This window comes from Typha latifolia, chromosome 2 (genome assembly GCF_019914945.1).
Source record: "Typha latifolia isolate L0001 chromosome 2, TyphaL0001v2, whole genome shotgun sequence".
Taxonomy (NCBI): Eukaryota; Viridiplantae; Streptophyta; class Magnoliopsida; order Poales; family Typhaceae; genus Typha; species Typha latifolia.
This window is the reverse complement of record NC_133087.1, coordinates 17,222,283-17,234,550: the sequence shown is the minus strand read 5'-3', so window position 1 is coordinate 17,234,550 and position 12,268 is coordinate 17,222,283. Positions and strand designations below refer to the sequence as shown.

The window sequence follows — 12,268 nt, the reverse complement described above, 5'->3', positions numbered from 1 at the left end:
TTCCTGCAACATTTTGATGAGCTCTTCCCCAGTCGTAGACTGCCAAGATTCCACACATTAAGGTTCGTCTTTTTAGCTTTTGAAGTATTAAACTCGTTATATTACAACAAATAAATAAAGCTCAGTATATATGAATGAGGACATACCTAACGTTTCACATGAACAAAGTGGGGGCAGTATGCTGAGCTCTTATTTAGCTTAGTTGCTGCAGCCAAGCGCCAAAAGATTACAAACTCCAAGTTGTTTAATGCCAGCTCCATGCTGTAGCACTGTTGCATTCTTTTGAGGTGGCCTGCATGGATGATAGATGCCATTCTTTTGTTGCAAAAGGCCAAATCCTGAGAGCGAGCTAGCGAGCTATATATATATATATAAATTAATTTTGATCGTCACCAAAGGCAACAGAGCTGTCTTCCTTCTACAACTCTACGAGACCCAGCCATGGAAGGCAAAGCGAGAGCTATAGTTCTATGTCTTGTCTTGCTGTTGCTTTTCTCTGGAGGAGGACAGGTAGATGAGAGAATGTTAGAATATAAAAGAAAAGAAAATTTTCTTTCTTTCTTTCTTTCTTTCTTCTTCTAATCAATACATTGGGAAATTAATGCAGGCAAACTACTCTCAAGCACCAAGTGCTCAGCCAGGGAACTCCTCCCGTGGCCCAACGCCACAACCCATCAGATTCCCCATGGTACGTAACATCCAACCAAACAACTTCCATTAACAACCGTTTACTCTTCTCTTTTAGAACCTAATAATTAAGTAAACCAACTATGACCATTCCTGCATTTACAGTATGGAGTCACTCAAGGGAGCCTCCATCCCCAGGGTACGTACACCAACTCTCTCAGATATCGATCGATATCATGAATGATGAATCTAACAATATATATATGAACACTTTGCGACGCAGAATGCCCCGGCCGCTGCGCAACCCGGTGCTCGGCCACCGCCTACAAGAAGCCATGCATGTTCTTCTGCAAGAAGTGCTGCTCCAAATGCCTCTGTGTGCCTCCAGGGACGTATGGAAACAAGCAGTTTTGCCCTTGCTACAATGACTGGAAGACAAAAAGAGGAGGACCCAAGTGCCCATGAGTGATGAGGATGATATTATCTATATACATATGTCACCTTTGTATATAACTGCTTGTAATTTTATAATAATCCTTTCTAATATGGTAGGAGTGCAGACGGTTTAGATGCTTGTTAGAAGTTTAGTTGGAAGGAGTTGCATGAAGATGTTTATATTTTTTTCAATTATTTTGATGCAGATGAGTTGTTTTCTTGGATATATGCATATATGTTGCTTGACAGATAGTTGTAATATTATTTGAATGGTGTTGATGAGTCCTTTAAATGTCATTAGTTGCAAACATATATTTATGTCAAAGCTAAATAACCAAAAAAGAAGAAGAAGAAATAATAGTATGAATAAGTTAAGTGGCATATAATCATTGATCGATTTCTTCCAGAGCCATACATGATATTATGAAACATTAAGTACTTACATGTAAAAGTATCAGGTATCTGGTAGAGATTTGTAAATTCTAAGGGGGGTAAATGTAAAAGAACCATTGAAACTTTCGAACACGAGAAATGAAGAAAGGGCGGGCCAACGGCATCCAAGCCCTAGAAATCCTTGCGCTCCTCCGGCATCCAATGGGAAACCTTCCGATCCAATTCTTTCGTGAAACCTAATCTCCTTTCTCCACTCGACGAGGTGCTTCCCTAATGGAGGACAAGCGGCCGGTCCGCTGCAAAGAGAACGAGGAGATCGCGCTCTTTCTTTGGAGCAAACGGCAAGAGTTGGCGGATACCAATAGGATATCTGATAATCTTGATGGGACGATCTCGAAAGCCTACCGCAACATATGCGACGCCAAAACTCCGATCAAGACCCTCAAAGATTTGTCCCAGATCAAGTAAAGAGTGGCTTTTTATATTTGAATTCAAGCCTAATTCTTGGTTTCTTGATAATTTGAAGGATATTCTTGCTAGGGGTGTGGGTCAATGGATCTTGAGGCTCATGAAAGGGTTCTTTCCGGAGGCTAGCTCTGATTCATCTCTTTCTAAAAACGTGTCGCGGGAGATAGGTAATTGTTCTCGGCCCAGGCTTTGTCTGTTATTGGTGAAATTTAATGGAATTTTCTGCTTTTCTGAAAGTAAATTATTTGACAGGAAAGAAGACTAAAGGACCAAAGCGCTACCTACCGCAGAAGAACTCGGTGACATATGCCTTGTTGATTACCCTTTACAGGTATATAACATTTTAATTTCTTTAATATTATGTAATTATGGATTTAATACAACTGTTTCTTCCTTTTTCAGGGAAATGGCAAATGGGAAAAGTTTTATGAAAAAGCAAGAACTTATTGATGCTGCTGAAGCAAGTGGGCTGTCGAGAACTTCTATTGCGTGAGTTGTTCTATTTATTAGTTGATGTTTGCAATTCTAAAGATGCTTTTGGATAGAGATAAGTTCTTGATTCTTGTCTGTTGTTTTGGTCATCAGGCCAGATAAGAGTAAAGGGAAACCTGGGCAATTTGCAAGTTCACAGAGGGACTGGTATACTGGATGGAACTGCATGAAGACATTGATATCAAAAGGATTAGTTGTGAAATCTAGCTGTCCAGCAAAGTAATAAGTCATTCACTTCTTTCTTTTTATTGTTTTTATTATTCCTTTCCTAACCAATGTAGGGTAGTTGTACAGAAAGATTTGAATCTATTGACAGTTGTTCCTTTGTAGCTTGCTGAGGCTCCAATATTTAAGGAGGCATTCTCACTTTGCTCAGATTCGTAGTTAGCGGAAAAGATGGATTTGCCCTTTTTGATTTATGTATTTCTCTTGCTAGATCAAGATTCCATGCTCAAAAGATGTACTCTACAGTATTAGTATTTAACAAGCACTGATCGTACTGTCATGAACTTTAACATATCATTCACGTACAAACTCATGCAGTGCAGCATGCATTTGATAAGAAAATTGCCTTGTCGCATCAGGCCACTAAGCATGAACATTCTGATTATTCAGTCAAGTACACTCAAGGTATTTTAAAGAAGGGTTCATAAAATACAAGTTAGCTCCACACTAAAGCTTGGAAATATGTGACAACCAGCAACTCAAAATTCTAGGTAGTGAGTTTATAAAATTAAGGAAATTGGTATATCACTAAGTGTTGTATTTGGTGTTATTTACTATATTTTTTTTGTTTGTGGAATTCAAAGTACATGATACTATTAAATGTCTCTATACCACATTATGGAATGAATTGAAGAATTAATTATTTTCTCTTTAGGATGCTTATAAGGTTATAATATTCCTCCACTATGGGGGATCTCAAATTTGATTAACTGTATGAGAACTATTTTGTGGAGTATCTCTGGTTCCCCTTTCTCCATAAAATAAGAGTTGGATGTGGAGCAATGAAAGATTATTATTGAGACTTGAGAGGGCATTTCTGGAAGATTGTCCACATTATGGTTAATCCTTTTGGTAGGTATTTTGACTGGACAAAATGTTGTTCAAATTATTTCCTCAAGTTGTTGTTTGGAAACAAAGGGAAAAGAGACGGTCACTGCGGTCAAACATGCTTTTCTAAATCTACATCAAAATAAATTGGATGCATTTTCTTGTGCTAATGACCTCTTTTTGTTGTATACTAACTGCAATGGATTTTACACCTTTCTGCTTGCAATTGACCGTCCATCATTCTATTATTTTTCAACAGGAGCAGATATAGAGTCTCGATGAGTTTTTTGATTAGTTGGTATATAGCTGATTGATATCTTATCTTCTAATGACCTGTCCTTAAGTTATTTTATTGGTTGCCTTGTAATTGAGCTCTTATAATTTTGAGTATTGTACAGCTTAAAATTCACTAGCTAATTCTGAATAGGTATATGCTAACTCAAGAAGGGCAAGAAGCTGCACGTGATTGCCTCTCAAGATCTGGATTAGGTGATCCTGCTGGATGCTTTACTGATAGTGGATCTCACAATTCGCTTGATGGGAGGAATTCTGCTAATTCAGAGGTTCTTTCTGCTTCTTCTTATCACGAAACACTGTCACAATTAATGAATTTAAGCTGTCAAATGGAGCTAAAATATTTTCCAAAAGTTCTCATGCTAGTCGCATTATCATTTTGGATCTTGAATTTTTTTACATTTGTGTTTCTTTATATTTTGGTAATATCTTTATTTCTTCTTGATATACTGATGTAAAAAGTCGTGGATTTTTGTTAAGGACATTTCATTATCCTTTCATCTTTATTCAACTTTGAAGGTTTGTGATGTAGCCTCTTGTTGATTTGACATATCACTGACCTATCATGTTTTAGCTTCAAGATAGTGGCTATAAGCATGCACACTATGTAATGCTCATATTGAGAACCCAATTGCGATTAAATGCTTATTGCTTAATAGTGGTCACCACTTTCATTTCCTTTTCTTCTTGGCAGAACCTCCAGATTGGACAAGTCGACCTTTCTGATTCTAATTCTGATTCTGATTCTGATTCTGATTCTGGAAAACTTCCTGGACAGAACTGTCCTTCAGAGTTAACTGCATGCATCTCTATAGATGTAGGTATGCTTATCTTTAATATATTTTCTGAAGAATTACAGGTTTAGGAGAGGACCTTATGTAGATATGTCCTATGGTGGAATGTGCAATGTTTCTCTAGTTTCTTCTTTCTAATTTTGTTCCAACTATTTGGTGCAGAGAAGAGACAAAATAGTAATTTTACCACTTCATATTGTGCAACTTCATCTTCTGCTGGTTCAGCTAGGAGATCATTCAATCTGAGAGCTTGTAATTCATTTGTATGTATGCCTACTTTCTTACTTTAAATTATGGATTTGAATATCTAATAGCCAAATTATGTGATTTTTTTTAATTTGAGATATAATAAGTTAATAACTTAATGTTTTTCATTCAGGGTTCTGTAATAAACAACACATGCAGTAATAATTTGATGGAGGGATGCATGAATTCTCTTGCTATGCCTCCTCGTAGATTTGGAGAGAAATTTGAGGAAATCTATCATGTTATCTTGATTCTGGACGATCGGGAAAACTTCGGGTTAGTATGACATAGTAAAGATACTACTAATTCACAATCATTGGTTTATACACATTATGTTTGTTTAAAGTCTATAGTTTCTTTTGTTTTCTTTTTGCACCATTACTATCTTTTTGCCAATGAATCAGTTCTCAAATACCGTAAGTTTTGTTCAAATTGTATATGAATGATTTTAAACTTGATTGATATTCGTAGTAAGTTCATATTGATTTCTAAACCTAGCTTTGGTGGGCCTTTGGTTCTACTGTGTCTGTAATTACGCAAACATTGTATGTGCAAAAACAAGACAATTTAAAATCGACGATCACGAGATGGAGACAACTAGAGGATCCACTATCAACATAATAGAGTATATTATGGAGATATTCACTCAAACCCAAATCCCAAATCTATAAATCTCACTCTAATACAAAATAGCATCCAAATGGGAATAACAAGCTATCCTAAAGCAAAATGATCCCCTCACAATTATAAGAATGAAAGGGAATAAGATTTGATAGAGAATATGCCAAATGGAGAGATGAATCCAATCCAAAAGCTCCTCATTGAAATCTGTGTGATAACCTTTCACCTCTCTTTCTCGTGGTGCTATGATGATCTTATGTTGTAAACCCTGGAAAAGTGTGTAAAGAATATTTATATCCTTTCCAAAATAGCCTCCAAGTCAGCCTCAAATTGTTGAGTCCTTGGGGAGTCCGAGTAGCCTTGCAGACATTCCAACACTTGGTACATATTGCACGGTACTTTCTGGTCCGTTTGAAGTCTCTTCGAACGATGTTCTCTGCCACTTCGAATGGTGCCAGTTATTTGAACACTCTTCACATGGCAGGACACAGCATCGTTTTGCATGGCTGTCTAAATGTGTGAAGGGCCACTCAAATAACACCTCTCAAAGGTGCAGGTCACCTTACAGATTCTTTGTTGGGAGAAAACAATATAAGGGGATTTTTATAAGCTTACACTGCTTTTCATCCTTATCTTCTATTCCCATGGGAGAGGATGTGATAAGGTGGTCTAATGATGGCCTGTGATGATTGATGAGTAATTATTGAGGATCAAATGCTGGTGCTTCTCTTAAAGAGAGGAGAAAATGGTGGATGGTGTTTATCTAGATCTCTTATCAAGGTTTGCTATCCCTTATCCCATCCCACCCTCAAGGTGCGATGGCAAATCGTGATAAATTAAAATAAGTAAACTCCCCCATTATCAATGTCAATAATTCATTGGCACAATATGTATCCACGCCAACTATGCTGCTGAGTTGACATGATATTTGAGGCATGAATCCATGATTTCTTCCATCTGGACAAGTTGTTGGTTAAACTGTATGGATTTCTTGATTGACTGGCTTGTTCATTGGTTGAAATGGAAATCCCATATATTATTTGAGCCTTATATGGCTCAAAAAGTGAATGCATTTGGCAAAAGGAACTTCCAAGGCCCTAAAGAATTGTAATAATGGACTTTTCTGATCATGCTGCCATCTTGGTAACTACCCTGTTAACTAGCATCAACCTCCAGATCTTATTGATCAAATGATCACATTTACTATTCTTCTTGTTTGGGGTTTGAAGTATAGTTGAACTGTAGAGGAAGTAGTGACCCACTGGAATTAATAAATGAATTATGGAAGTCAGAAGAAATTTTATAGTTTTATCATGTTCTCTATTATTGATTCCCATCAATAGCTGGTTTTATTACTCCTTTTGCAGGACTATTTAAAACTCACTATATTAATAAAGTTAGCTCTGTAATATCAGAGTTTACTTGTTTGTAATTGTTGGTTATTTTATAGCCTGTTGTGCAGCTTATGCTTAAATGGATTCTGATTTCTCTGTGCATAACAAAAGTTCATTACTTAATTTTATCTTTGCCCACCTAAAGTACATGCCTTCTTTGGTCTACAATAAAATTTTAAGTGTCAGCAAACTGCTCACTCTTCCTCTATGGTTGTAGGTCTCGTTCAAGCAAAGTCGTTGATAATATATATTCTCAATTCAAAGTCTTTGTAGAGGTTAGTAAACTTTATGGAAACATGCTATATTTCTTAATGACTGTAGGCAGGTAAAGAATACAGGAGTTCTAGTACCAAGACAAGAATTAGTTACTAATAAGTTGAACCATGCTTAGATACTCACAAACTAGAATTTCTTCTATGATTTTGTACCTCTTCTTTCTTCTTTTTCCTTTTTTCTTCTATTAGTTTTCTAGACTATTGTAGAGATGTTTGGGTGCTACCAAAATAATTATATAATGTTAAGGTCTTTGTAGTTTGTATCTAGTTATTTACTTTTAAGATGTCCTGGTGCCAACTAGTAGGCTTACTTTTGCTAGCTCAAACTTCTTGTACTGCATTCAATAGAAAATGATAGATGTCAAACATGTAAATGATATGAAGGGCTAAATGCCAAAATAATGTAAATAGGAAATAAGAGGTTCCAAAATAGCTAAATCAATTACATGGCCCTCATTCATAAAAAAAGCCTTAGGTATCCTAAATCGTTTTCATTTGTCCTAACTCCTAAGTTTGCCACATCATATAAACACTATACTATAATATAGTACTTTTATGGTGGGTATTTAACTGTTTACAATGTTCTTAAAGTTTAAAAGTAGTTGGCAGATAGTCATTGATCCCTTTTCATTTAGTGGAGACTGGATGTAAAGATTGAGCCAAAACTATTTTGTGTAAAGACAAACTAAGCATTAAATGGGAACTCACAAGGTAAGAAGATTGGAGGAGACTACTGCCTTCCATTTATCTAGTTAGTTTAACAAGGTTCTACGCAGGCTAAAAATTGATGCTATACATATGTTTCTTGTTTTATATTACATGCCGCTGTGCTTTTTATGTAGATAGAATTCTCCTTTCCTTTTTCTTTTTATCTTAGGAGACTGAATACCTTAGTGAGTAAATATCTTACATGATATCTTGGATCAGTTGTAGGGCTGTCAAAATAATCGAGCTCGCAAGAGCTCGGCTCAAGTTTGGCTCGAAAGTGAGCCGATTCAAACTTGATCTACAGAACAAGCTCGAAATTAATTTTGAGCCGAGCTTGATCATGAGCTGTAGGTGTATCACTTATATAATATATATTTGTCTAGATTCTCTTAGGAACTATTGGTATATCTCATGCATGAAGAATAAAATTGATCTTTTTGGTCCTTGAATGCTTCCAAAACTTATGATTTTGTAATTGATAATTCTATATGCATCATATCGCATCAGGTTAGACGCTTGCCTATTGGCGATGGAATTTGGATTGCACGACATAGGCAGCTTAATAAGGAGTATGTGCTAGACTTTGTCGTTGAAAGGAAAAGGGTCGATGATTTATGCAGCTCGATCAGGGATAATCGATATAGAGATCAGAAATTGAGGTTACAGGTGTTTGCTCTTAACCTATGTAAAATAATAAGCTTGATATTTAATATTCCACTTTCTTCTATTTACTTCATATTACTTCTTACAGTTAAGATGATTCTACTTTCAACTCGACATATATGAATGAAAAATGAGCAACGAGAGTGAAATACTGAAATAAATGTATATTGTTGTCATCCAATAGATTATTTAAGGAGTTATGTGAATTCTAGGGATGGATGGGATGCTTCAAGTCATGATATGACAAGCATGTTATTATTTATATGTGCATACATGTTTGCTTTGCTCCTGTATACCTTTTCTCATGTTATTTGTTTACTTTGTAGAGGTGTGGACTTAGAAAGCTGATATATCTGGTGGAAGGTGACCCAAATTCTTCGGAAGCTGCAGAAAGTATTAAAACAGCGTATGCACATTATATTCGTTAATTGCTATTGTTGTGAACTATAATATTGAGCTGATATTTACTTAATGTTGTCCTTCCATGATCCCATCTATAAAATTACACTATTCCTGTGCTAATAGATGCCATCAGATATGCAAGCACAACATCGGGCTGCAAATTTGTTTGTTATCTTGGATTGAGGCTAATATTTGGCAAGGGATGTGTGACTTGTTATCAAAAGCATCGAGTATATGATTCCTCTGAAGAATGTTTTTGATTTAGCGTACCCCAAGGAACTTGTAGTGTGTTTAACATTAAAAAAGATTCTGAATTGTGTTCAAACTCTTATGGATATGTGATCTGATTCCAGTGACAGCAGGAGGTGGTTAGAAAAATGAATTGACAAGTGCTGTGAAGAGGACTGTGCGATACATATCATGAAATAGGACTACATTAATTATCGAAACTTTCTATTGTTTTATTCCTACATTAATGATATATCTAACAGCTGCAATCTGTGTCCTTTTTTCCTGTTTACTTCTCCTCGTAGATACATCAGATAGTTACTTTGCATATAGAATGATAGTTCAATCTCCTGATCCCAAGTACTTTTGTATTTCCAGATGTTTCACCACAGAGATATTGGAAGGATTTGATGTGCAGAGGACAACTGGGTTTGCTGATACCATGAGGAGATATGGCTACCTTACACAGTCAATAGTGCAGTACTATAACACACACTTCTGTGATGAATCTAAAAGTTTTAGACTTTGTCTGTCCTATGACGAGTTTGTTAGGAAATGTCAAGATCTTGAGAAGATTACTGTTAGAGATGTATTTGCCCTCCAACTAATGCAGGTGACTCTTTACAATCTCCAGCATTGCTGCTTTTACTTGTGCCAAGTGCACCATATTTAGCAGAGTAGTAAATATTTATAATAAGTTTCTTCTATTCTGTGAGATATTGTCTTCATGGTCTTCTTGTTTCTATTTTCTGGCAAATGTGAGATCTATAACTTTGGTCATGGTTTGTATTATGTTAATCCAGGTTCCACAAGTAACAGAAGAAGTTGCCCTTGCCGTCACTGACATTTACCCGACTGTTTTATCACTTGCTCGAGCATACTCTCAGCTCGTAAGTAATCTGTCTTGCTTGAACCCTTGATCTCTTCCTGAACTGGGGACCATGTAATAATTTTCATGAAGTGCTTAGGCTATGCACTTTTTTATAGACATATTTTAGAATAATATTAAAGTTGGAGCCATGGGAATTCTACACATTTTTTTATTATATCATTGACTAATGTATGATTGTGCTTGATTACAATGTCAAGGAGGGAGATGTTCGTGCTCAGGAGGAGATGTTAAAGAATAAGAGTAAAATGATAAGCATAGCCGCTAGCAGAAATATTTTCAAGCTGGTGTGGAGTACATAGAGATGGCAATCTCTTGGTGCTCCAAGTTGACTACTGAGGTTAGATGAATTCAGATGATATCCTTGTTATCATATTGATGATATGATTTATTTTGGAAAATCTTTTTTCTTGTTAACTGATAGCCTATAGGCTTGTATAGTTCCTTCTCTGTGTGAACAAAGAGACATGCTGTACAGCAAAAGATATTTGATTCTTATTTTCCTTGATATCTCAGTGCACCTATCATGATTAAAGTGTGAAAAACTGCTTCTTGGGATCGCTTGAAGATTCGGAAATGTGTGGCCTAGCTGCTATCATTCTGGTCAGATAATACTAAGCCTTTGTTTTTAAATTCAAACCAGGATTGTGAGGGCTATACTGCTTTAGTATCGAAACAATAACATATCTCAAAATTAGTTTAGCAATACCCATTATTCTCTCTCATCTTCTCTACTATTTAATATTTTATCTACGAACTTTATCGAAAAAAAATCTAATATAACATTTTATTTTTTTAATAAAGACATCACTTTAATCTCTCCTCATCTATTCATTATAGGATATAATTTATTTATTTATCTGCTAAAATATCTCCTATATTTGCTACCTTTTCATATCTTATTAAGTGTGGTCATGATTCATGACGCCACTAAACCAGTTTACATTCGAACACTATATAAGTAGAAAGCAGTTCAAGCTAATTTATTTAAATTTAATTTATAGCCATAGATAAGGTTCATTCATAAATTATTGCCTTGTTCTTATTATTCTATTGGACATGAAATATTCCCTTTTTCTTTAATATAAGAGAGAAAGAGAGAGAGAGAGAGAGAGAGAGAGAGAGAGAGAGAGAGTTAGCACTTAGCAGTTAGCACCAAAAGAGTAGTACTAGAAACAAAGCCAAATATGAATGATCCTTAGTTCCTTGTCCATATGAGTTGAAATCCACAATATATAACAACACTCTATGACACTGCCCTCAGCTTTGAACAGGAGTCATTTGGTCCTACCTCTTTGTGCGTATCTGCTTGTTTTCTGGCTAACCATTTTTGTTCGTAGTATCAAATGTTTAGGAGGAGCCAAGCAAGCAAGAAGAGAAGAACAAATGGCGAGGAGAATTCTCTCCCTTCCCAATCCCCCCCCCAAGTATTATGACCCACCCACCATCACAAGCTCGTGAAAGCCACCCATTTAAAGCTTCGTACGGACCGATGCCAACCTTTCCAAATCCCTTGCGACAAAAGCCCCAAGTGTTTGTCCTTTTATCCACTAACTTAGCCCACTCTTCTAATAACAACAAATACAAACTAATCCATCTTCTTTCGTTTTTTTTTTTCTTTTTTTTTTTTACCACTCCTACCGTTACTTTAACACTATGTGTATATATATATATAATAGAGATGATTATATACAGTGATAGTTCTGGAGGTACTATTGGATTTTTCAAAGAACAGTAGAATTAGATTATTTTAACGTGGGAAGTCAAAATAATCACACAATGTAGAGCGAGATCTAGCTAAAATAGTGTATGTGATGTTGTTATTGATCCACACAAAAAAGAAAAAGAAAAAAGTCGTAAAGATCTGGGGTGCTGTCACATTCTTATACCTAACTGTGATTTGAATGAGGTAGTCACATGTGGTGTTTTTGGAAAGTCATCTCTAAGATAGCTTAGTCATGCATAAGTGTGATCAACGTAGCAACCACGTTAGTGCCGCCACCGTCATGAGTTGTGTCATTTGCACTAAAATTCTTTTGAGTCTTTATAATATATATATATATATATATATATAGACTAATTAATTTTAGTAAAGTTTAAAGTTTATAGGGTTGCTGGGTTGACCTTAATCCCAAGTAAATTACTCTAGAAAAATTGTATGGTAGTCAATTAGGTTGATGCTTGGTAATACGATAATTTAAACGAGTAGCTCATTAATGTAATGCTTAGTCAACGACACACTGCTTAAAAAAATAAAGAAAATGTGTTTAGTGTAAAAAATATACA

At 35.7% G+C, this 12,268-nt stretch overlaps 2 protein-coding genes across 2 annotated transcripts; both read left to right on the top strand.

Annotated features, from left to right (window-relative positions):
* The first annotated feature begins 224 nt into the window (after positions 1 to 224).
* LOC140782346 (gibberellin-regulated protein 5-like) lies at positions 225 to 1,326 on the top strand. Its single transcript, XM_073128866.1, has 4 exons — positions 225 to 510; positions 608 to 688; positions 793 to 826; positions 911 to 1,326. Exons 1-4 carry the CDS (start codon positions 442 to 444, stop codon positions 1,090 to 1,092), a joined length of 366 nt encoding a protein of 121 aa, XP_072984967.1. The 5' UTR covers positions 225 to 441; the 3' UTR covers positions 1,093 to 1,326.
* Positions 1,327 to 1,610: 284 nt separating this feature from the next.
* LOC140781015 (crossover junction endonuclease MUS81) lies at positions 1,611 to 10,707 on the top strand. Its single transcript, XM_073126765.1, has 16 exons — positions 1,611 to 1,919; positions 1,996 to 2,090; positions 2,176 to 2,254; positions 2,326 to 2,412; positions 2,509 to 2,634; positions 3,896 to 4,031; positions 4,457 to 4,583; positions 4,719 to 4,819; positions 4,936 to 5,078; positions 7,035 to 7,092; positions 8,308 to 8,466; positions 8,790 to 8,869; positions 9,472 to 9,706; positions 9,897 to 9,983; positions 10,183 to 10,322; positions 10,499 to 10,707. The coding sequence occupies exons 1-15, from the start codon at positions 1,729 to 1,731 to the stop codon at positions 10,282 to 10,284; spliced, it is 1,806 nt and encodes a 601-aa protein (XP_072982866.1). The 5' UTR covers positions 1,611 to 1,728; the 3' UTR covers positions 10,285 to 10,322; positions 10,499 to 10,707.
* The last annotated feature ends 1,561 nt before the right edge of the window (positions 10,708 to 12,268 follow it).

What these genes read in the sequence shown, in the direction of transcription:
- LOC140782346 (XM_073128866.1), top strand. Translation starts at nt 442, where the DNA reads ATGGAAGGCAAAGCGAGAGCTATAGTTCTATGTCTTGTCTTGCTGTTG. An exon ending in TTTTCTCTGGAGGAGGACAG is followed by an intron (nt 511 to 607) that starts GTAGATGAGAGA and finishes AAATTAATGCAG; the next exon opens with GCAAACTACTCTCAAGCACC. An exon ending in AGGGAGCCTCCATCCCCAGG is followed by an intron (nt 827 to 910) that starts GTACGTACACCA and finishes TTTGCGACGCAG; the next exon opens with AATGCCCCGGCCGCTGCGCA.
- LOC140781015 (XM_073126765.1), top strand. Translation starts at nt 1,729, where the DNA reads ATGGAGGACAAGCGGCCGGTCCGCTGCAAAGAGAACGAGGAGATCGCG. An exon ending in ATGCATCTCTATAGATGTAG is followed by an intron (nt 4,584 to 4,718) that starts GTATGCTTATCT and finishes TATTTGGTGCAG; the next exon opens with AGAAGAGACAAAATAGTAAT. An exon ending in AATTCAAAGTCTTTGTAGAG is followed by an intron (nt 7,093 to 8,307) that starts GTTAGTAAACTT and finishes ATATCGCATCAG; the next exon opens with GTTAGACGCTTGCCTATTGG.